This window comes from Drosophila virilis, chromosome 4 (genome assembly GCF_030788295.1).
Source record: "Drosophila virilis strain 15010-1051.87 chromosome 4, Dvir_AGI_RSII-ME, whole genome shotgun sequence".
Lineage (NCBI taxonomy): Eukaryota > Metazoa > Arthropoda > Insecta > Diptera > Drosophilidae > Drosophila > Drosophila virilis.
In genome coordinates this window covers 20254230-20263340 of record NC_091546.1, presented here as the reverse complement: position 1 = coordinate 20263340, position 9111 = coordinate 20254230, and the positions used below count along the sequence as shown (strand labels likewise).

Sequence of the window (9111 nt, the reverse complement as noted above, 5' to 3'; positions counted from 1 at the left end):
AAAGGGGTAGCAAGATTTAAGCTACAATTCACAATTGAAACGTAACTCTTTTCTATATAATTATTGTCAATACGACGGCTGGATATGCTTTTAGTAATAGCAATAATTTTAAATAAATCCATATACTTTAAACCTTGATTATTTTAATAACTTAAAGATGACTTTTGTGTTTATCAGTTAACCAAATTAATAAATGGCCCAAGTAGCACACAGTTTACGTTTAATTTTTAACTAGCTTTTCTTTAATGGCACACTTTTAAAGAAGATCATTCATTTAGCCTTGCTTTATTCCCTTGATAATGCGCATTTTCTTCTGCAGGATGCTTCCCAAGATGGTTTTCGGTCTGCCACCGCGCCTGCCGCCCCTCCTCCAGCCAGGTCGCCTGCCTGGACGTCGGGTTATAGTATCCACATCACCATCGTTGTATTCCTCGTAGTCTTCATACTCGGCAATGCATTCGGCGTCATCTATATTAATTTCAGCCGTACAGTCGACACAATCTATATTGTTGGGCTCCTCGGCACAGGTGACTGCCTCGCCCACTGGCAGGTGAGCCATAAGTATTGCCAGAAAGGCACAGCCGAGAATAATCAAACTGCTGCTCATCTTAATTTAATTAAATTCACGTAATTGCAACAATCGAATGATAAACTTTAATCAGTTTGATGAATTTATATAGCACCTCAGGTGCGAGAGATTTGGCAGGTTTACGCAGCTGCTTGCGAACTGTTTTTGCCAAATATTGTTAGTGAGCGATTAGCTAACACATTATAAACAATAGCCATATTGACATTGCATTGTTTGTATTTAAATATTTAAGTAGCTGTTGTCTATTTCCAATTCGTGAAGGTATTGGAAAGTGATTAACACTTTGAGAATCTATCACAATCTATGAAGGTTGCGTGTGGGCGATCAACAAAAAAAAAAGAAGCAATTAACTGGTATCGAGTGAAAATGTGAGCTATACTTGGTTTTTGACTATTGCGACTTGCTCAAATAGATAATTTCCGAATATTTGACTCGCAGCCAATTTAAAGGTCGATTTTTAAGAGAGAACAGCAAATCTTATGTTATGGAAGATATAAGAGCTTAGGGATACAAAAAGAGGATGGGTTTGGTAATATATTGATTTTTCTTTTTTAGTTCGCTTTTTATTTGCAATCTGTCTTGGGACAATACACAAATTGCTTAGAAAATAAAGTAAGATATAATAAAACCTAACAGGATTGTTAGTATATAGTATATATATAATAGTATAGTAGTTAATTGAAGATTGAGAATTTGAATACAATTAAAAATCATAATTAAACAAGAATATTTTTATCCAGGCTAGGCCTTTGAATAAGATTCATATGATATATGCCTCTGTCTGTTCGAAACATCAGGAACTGAAGTATTCTTGTTAATCTGTCTGAGGTTTTCGATTCGCTGCTGAATATATTATTATATATATTTAACAGCTCGTTTCATTTTGCAACCACGATTATACTCCAGTATTGTGTTATCCATCAGATTCATTTGTCTTTTACCTACTTAAGCCTTGTTGTGCGTCTCATAACAAGCTGCTTAATTAATTTTTCTACACTCTGCTGGAGGCGTAACTAAGCACCGGCCACCCACTAGAAGATCCTTCATACAGATCCAAATCATGCGTGAACATTAATTCGATTTGCGCAGATGTGTGCCAATCGACGAAACCGTCAAACTACGTGCAGAGGATACACACGGACAGGACAATGAGACGGGCGTCGCCGGGAGAGTCGCTGGCTTTAATTTCGCATATTGTTGACAACAACATGGAACATAGCAGAGCCAAATGATGTGAGTGCTGGCGGAGATATTCAATGAGGGGTTAGTCCACACACACAAACACACACACACACACGCGCGCGCGCAACAATAACCTGAGCCAAATACTCGTACCTGGCAGCCAGCGTTATCTGTAGTGTGTGTCCCCTGTAGCCAGGAATTGTCCACTTGGGTCTCGCTGTGTCACTAATTGTGCACAATACGAAGGATACCTGTGTATGTGTGTGTGTGTGTGTGTGTTTGTGTGGAGAACTGAGAACTCGTCGTGCTGCTGTTGACTGGTGGTTGCTGTCGCTGTTGTCTGATGGTTTTGCTGGTTCTGCTGGTCCTGCCACTCCTACTCCAGGCCCTCCCCACCCTCCCTCTCCGCATGACCTGATGCGGCTCTGGTTGACCATTAGCTGTGGAGTTTTTTGCCTTTTGATCTGCGTTTCAGTACGTGTGTGTGTGTGTGTGTGTGTGTGTGTGTATGCTTGTTGTGTGTAATGCAATTAATGTGATTTTTGGTTGCAAATTAAACGTATTTATCAGCGTTTATCAATTAATTTTCATTTTCATTTACGGTCGACCAATTCTCTGAGGCTTGACAAATTATCAAACAATGATTAAACATGGCACTTTTAATGCGTTCACATCGACTTTAATTAAATAGAAGTAAGTCCGTGTATATGCGCGCATATATCTGGGTAAACTCATGTGCTTGTATGTGTGTGTGCTTGCAAACGGAAGCTGTCTCCAGGTCAAACATTGATCCATCTCGCAACTGCCAATATCGCCAAAAACCCCAAACCAACAATAAATTTTATTACATGACATTTGTTCCTCGACTATGGGTCTGTCTGTACATTGCAATTTGTGTGACCAATTTTATACCCTGTATTATTGGCATTCATTGGGTATATTACTATTTTACACTTTTTTACACATAAAAGTTGTAGCTATATTTTGATTTTTTTTTTTTATAATTTTGATGAAATCATTTTATATATTCTATTATTGTATTAACATCATTAAACTCTCTGAAATAATTAATTATTGTAAATTCTGCAGTTGAACAAATTACGATCCCCATCAAATGGCCTTTTCTAGGGCATCTCACAGCATAGATTATCAGAAATTCGGCACATAGAACTTGTTTTTGGTAATTTATTTGATTTGGACATGGTTGTGGCCACGCCCACCCACTGACACCGCCCATCGATCATCCCCGCTGGCTATGCTAATAATGTTTTGTAATTTATTTTCAACATGTTGACAGTCGACGCGCATTTTGAGCCGTAAATTTGTTGAATTTGCCATTATTATTGCATTCAGTTGCCGTCGATTCGCATGTTGTTGTTGCATTTATTGTTGTAGCTGCCGTTACACATAATTGATTAAAGGAAATTATATAAAAGGTGCAAACTGCCGCAATTTGATGATGCATTTTGATGGCATTCGGAGGTTTGTCGGATTTCCATTTAAGCCGCGCATCGGAGTGTGAGCAGGATAATGTTCAGTTGTTACTTAGTTTCATGTGCATTTCAATTAAATTCGGTCTCTGGAAATTTGATGAGAATCTATGGATTTAAATATTCAATGTTACTAGAGTTGCTGATATTCCGGTTTGTCTCTGGGAAGGCATATTCCATTTTGGATTAAAGAGATATGTAATAAAATGATGTAGCTTCTCTTATGTTTATATCATGAGGAGTCCTTCGTAGCGATCTATATTATATTCTTCCGAGCAATATGCAAATAATGTGCTTTTTTTATCTTCAATAAAATCTCTCGACTTTAGAATACTTCCGGTGGTCTATGCATAGTTTATACAATTTAATATGAATATATTAATATATATATATACTTTTTAATAAAATTAGTATAATAGTAATAACATTATGTATAAACTAAAAAAGGAAGTTAGCTTTGCTGACCACAAAAACCACTATAAAATGTATTGTTATAGGTTTTTTAAATTCTTTAGACTTCAGCCCACTTAGGTTCTTAAATCTTATATTTCGAGCTATTTATAATGCATATTCTTTTATGATCTATGCATAAGTATTCATAATATGTTTGTTTTCCGATGTAATCGATCCTGCTTCTGCTACAAACATAAACTGACAAATGCTATTTTCCAATTTACAAGCTCTTGATCAAATTTCCAATTCCATTTCTCGCATGATCATGTACATTCCATTAAAATATCATTTAGAGCAACCCAAACACAAGTACCCTCATGCTATCATGTCACATTTTCATCTCTTGCACTCTGCTCGGCTTCCAATTTGAAATCCAATGCAAAACAATAAATCGAAATGAGCTGATTTTCCCGAAAAATAAAAGCGACAATTTAAATGAAATCAAATAAAACAATAGTCGAAAACAAACAACTCGACCAAACTGACCAGAAAAAGAACAGATTGCATTCCACGTGAATGCCAGAGCTGACTGCAAATATTCAATAAATGCAACCGCAGCAACAACAAAAGCGGCAAGAGCAATATTTAAAATATGCCCCCACTCAAACGGCAGCAATGCCACGCCCCCAGGCACTCGCATGCCACACAGAAGCGAGGCGAACAGAAGAAAAATTAAATTAAGTTTATTGACATATTGCTAATTAGACAGAACATGACAGCGTATCAAGATTTATAGCGCCCGATAAGCAACAGCAGCAGCAGCGGCCCCAAACATTTGGACCCGCACTCGGTTCCGACCCCGTCGCCCACCCCAACCCGAAGGCGGATCAATGAACGCATTCATTTTAATTGGAGACATGGAAAATATGCCAAACAAAGAACATGAACAAAAAAATAACATACTCAGCTCTCTCTAGCAAAGGCATAGGAAAGACGACGACGCTCTAATTAAATGCACTTGAGAATGCCACAACAGCATGCAATCGGGTGTACAAGTGTGTGTGTGTGTGTGCGAGTGAGTGTGTGTGCGAGTGAGTGTGTGAGCGATGAGTGTGTGTGTGTGCTATGGTTCACTGGAATTTATGTGCTGCCCCTCAACTGTCTCGTAAATCTCAAAAAAATCAAAAATTCGTCGTCTGCGAAAAACTATGGAAAAGCGCATAAAAATTTTTCAGTTGTCGAACATTTTTGGATTTGTGGGTTTTCTTCACTTGTTTTTTTTTTTTATTGTTTTCCTTGGGCAATATTTACCTTTTAATAATGCTCGGTGTCTAGTCGTCACCCCGCAAGCCCACATATCGAACTATTTTACGTTGCAGTTACGCATGCTGTTGTTGTTGTTGTTGTTGTTGTTGTTGTTGTAACACTGCTGCCACACGATAGCAACAAATTTTTTTAGCTCTTGTTGCACACAAATTGCTGGCGTGTGTCATAAATTTTCGAGCATAGAGAACCGGAAAAAAAAGATGGTAAAATAACTGAATCCTAACTGCCACTGAAAATGAAAATGAATGAAATTTTTAAGTTGGACAAGTCGATAGCTGAATGCTCTACTAGAAAAGAAAACATTAACAAAAATATCTATTGTAAACTCGCAGCAAACTAAAGAGCATATATATAGTTATATAGCGCTTTGTTAATTCATTTAAACAGAATTTTCCTTTAGGCCTCATTTGCATTTGTACCATTATTTATTTGTATCAGGCGAAGCCGGCTTATTTCTTTTAGTAAATCTATAATTTTATTTTAATACTCACAAAAACTTAACAATTGAAAAATCTTTAATTTTTCACAACGCTGGACAGTTTTAGTGCCAGCTCTCAGCCAACTTCATAATACGCTTAAAATTCCACAAAGTGCGTATAGAGCAAAAAAAAGCGCCATACTTCAGCATCCTTAGCTCCTTTCTGGCAGGACGCACCTTTAAAGTGGCCGTTAAAGACCAAAGGTCGGCAATTAAGGGCATCAGAGCAGGTGTCCCACAAGGCAGCGTCCTCGGTCCGATGCTGTACACGCTGTATACGGCGGACCTGCCCACACAAGGACAAAGCAATGAAGACCTCAGCCCTGCGAGACTGCTGGTGGCAACATATGCGGACGACACTGCCTTCCTAGCCTCCCACAAAAATCTGCAAGCTGCTACAAGTGCAGTGCAGGACTGGCTGCTGCAGATCGAAACCTGGACAGCTATGTGGAACATCGCTATAAACTGTGCCAAGTCCGCCTGCGTCACTTTTACGCTGCGCCCATACAGCTGCCAGGGGCTACGGTTCGATGGACGAACCATTGAGCAGACCAACTCTTTCTGCTACTTGGGTGTCCACCTGGATCGAAGGCTCATATGGGGGCCTCACATCGCAGCAACGAGAGCAAAATGCCTGAGAAGACTTCAAAAGCTCGATTGGCTACTAAAGCCTCAAAGCAAGCTGCACATATCCACGAAGACACTGCTTATCAAAACGATGGTAACGCCTATCTGGACATATGCGATCCAAGTTTGGGGCACGGCATCAGCACACCAGCTCCGTCGCATAAGAGTGGTCCAAGCCAAGGCAGCACGCAAGGTTGCTGGCCTGCCATGGTACGTAACAACAGACGCCATCGAACGCGATCTCCGCCTAACAAAGGTCGGAGATCAGCTCAACTTCTTCAGCAGCCGATACTCCGACAAATTGGTGCAGCATCCGAACGCGGCCGCAAGGGCCCTGGCTGAGCCCATCAGTGAGAGGCGCCTCCGAAGGCTACACCCCGACGACCTACCAACGAGGCACATCACTTAAACATCCCTTTCCCATTATTGTTATATATTTTTAAGTCTGTAATTATCATTTAAGTTATTAAATAATAACTATACACTATACCCTTAACTCCGCTTGGTAGAGATCAGAAGGCACTGATCGATTCCAGCGCAAAATAAACCAAAAAAAAAAAAAAAAAAAAAAAAAAAGAGCAAAAAAAAAATAAAAATTTGAAAAAATGCCCCGAAGCGCACACATTGTCACATACTCGTACAAAAAAAGAGCACGACAACCATTGGCCATTGTTTTGACATATTTTTTCACCATGGTAGTAGTACGAATATACGACTATATAGTATTACGGGTATTTTGTTTCCACATTTCATTTACCTGCATATTTGGTTTGCTTTGTTAACTGCCAGCTGACATAAAGCGCTGTAAAATTGTCTGCCATCAACTAAAATATGCATTACGAGTAAAATGGCATGACATCTAGCACAACATCGACATTGGACATGGGGAGCGTTGCTTCTTAATGCATTTTCCGTGTTGCCAGTTCTATGCCTTGACCCCTTCCCGGCTCAACCGACCAAGCCCCTCTACCTAACCTGTCGCACAATTAAAACAAGAAATTACATTGATTTATTTGGCTTTGTTCGGGCTACAGCGTGTTGTAAATTTTCTTAATGCTACATAAATATTTAACTAGATGCATTAATAAATAGTTGCCTATTTATGTATATATTGATGTGTATTGTATTTAAGAAGCTTAGTTGCTATACTTACCATATTTTTCCCAAGCATAATCAGACTCTTTGAATTGATTTATGAACTTAACACTTTGCCAGCCCCATGCACAATGGAAACAGACCACCAATAAATTATTAAAACAGGCTAGGGAATGGGCCAGACATTGACTTGCTGTTCCCTTGTCGTTATTGTTGTTGTTTATAAATCGCTTTTTAGTGTCTTAATTTGTGTGTTGAATTGTTAAAGTCCGTTGATTGAAGTGTTGATAAAATAGCCGCTGGGACAATACAATAGCTAAGCAGAAACGGCAGTTCAATGGGTCAGCCCCTAATCAGCGGAATTTTAGATCACAGTTCGAATATGAAACAATTAATGGATTTATAATTGTTTTCTTATTTAAGATCTTAAAGTTGTTTATTAATATATTCACATTATTTATTTGTCTAATTTAGCTCTAATTAATAAAATAAGTAAAAATATGATATGATAAATATGCTACTTCAAAAGAGATAAACAAAAAAATAATAATTTATAAAATTATTTAAAAACACCTGAGAACTAAATAGTTTCCACCAATTTGTTGCCTGCGATTCAGCATTTCCCAAAATATTTAACTGTAGTACCTCCATGGTGTGTTCGGATGATAACATAAAAACGGAGTACCATTTTCCACAAATTTTCTACCTAAACCTTTGGAATTTTATTTTTAATACCTACTGTCAACACAAAAGGTTACATCTCTTATAAAAATTAAGCTTCTCTTCAGGGAGTCAAGCCGATCAGATAGAGATAAGCATTACCCATCTGTATTGCCCTTTCCGTCGATATGATTAACTTGTTAGGCATGTAAGATATGCTTATCAGCAGCTCACATGAAACTGCATTTCAAGTATTTTGTGAATCTGTGACAGAATCCCAAACAGCATGAAAGGCTGTCAACTGCTGACATCATCTTGTCAAGCAATAACAATGATTGCATGCTTCACATTTGCTGCAGCTCTACGCTCAATCGCCTTCGGTAATCCGTTGAAGATCTCACTCCGTTGATCCGCTTTTGCTGTCCTGCTCAGATCTAAGGGCTTCGATAATACCCATTATTGAAGGCTCAGCTTATAGCTATAATCTGTTTAGATACATCTTGTCGTTTGCATCTACCGAAAAACCGTAGCGTAGCTGATTTAACAGCTAAATGCAAATCATTTGCAATTAACACCCATCCTGCATTCAAGCCAATTAGGACATCGTCAGGCGGTCAGACAGGCAGCCGGGCAGAGCTGGATAAAAGGCGACGCACCTTTTGGCTGTTCATGCCGGGCCAATGTAAACCATGGAAATCCTATAAAGAAACCAACGACGACTGCGACTGCAGCCAATTTCCGTTTGACGTTGCAAAATGTGTCAACTTTGGCAGGATTACAAAAACGCACACACACGCACACAGGACCTGCCCCTTTATTAGTTATCCTTGCTGCCTTGCCTGTCTGTTGGTCTCTCTTTGCCTGCCCAGCTGTCTGGCCTGTGCCTGCCACCTCTCTCGCGCTCCTCGCATATGCGGCGAGCCGGAAATTTTTCAACGCATATGCCAATTTTCCTGTCAAGTTTTGTGTGCAACTTGACGATTCTTTGAGTCGCAACTTTGATTGCCACGCCCCTAACGGTGTGGAATTGCCAATCGATGCATTTGGTGGCAAAGCCCTCAAGCGGTTAATTGCACTTTGATTGTGGGAACTGCCTACAGTTGGTGTTTTAAACATGAATATTTAAGTGACGGATATTTTCTAAACTACGCGTTCGGCTGCATGAGCTGCGCCTAATTGAATTTTAATAACTGCCTATATGGACACAAGGAACCACTCCTTGGGGTTGGCAAGTGTTCGGCATAATTATTGCTTTGTGGCGATTATGAAGA

At 39.2% G+C, this 9111-nt stretch overlaps 1 protein-coding gene across 1 annotated transcript; it reads right to left on the bottom strand.

The window, feature by feature from the left end:
• Nucleotides 1-229: 229 nt before the first annotated feature.
• LOC6628687 (uncharacterized) lies at nt 230-653 on the bottom strand. Its single transcript, XM_002051315.3, has one exon. The coding sequence runs from the start codon at nt 605-607 to the stop codon at nt 275-277; it is 333 nt and encodes a 110-aa protein (XP_002051351.1). The 5' UTR covers nt 608-653; the 3' UTR covers nt 230-274.
• Between the last annotated feature and the right edge of the window lie 8458 nt (nt 654-9111).

Bases quoted from the DNA above. Each gene is read 5' to 3' on its own strand.
- LOC6628687 (XM_002051315.3), bottom strand. From the start codon at position 607: ATGAGCAGCAGTTTGATTATTCTCGGCTGTGCCTTTCTGGCAATACTT.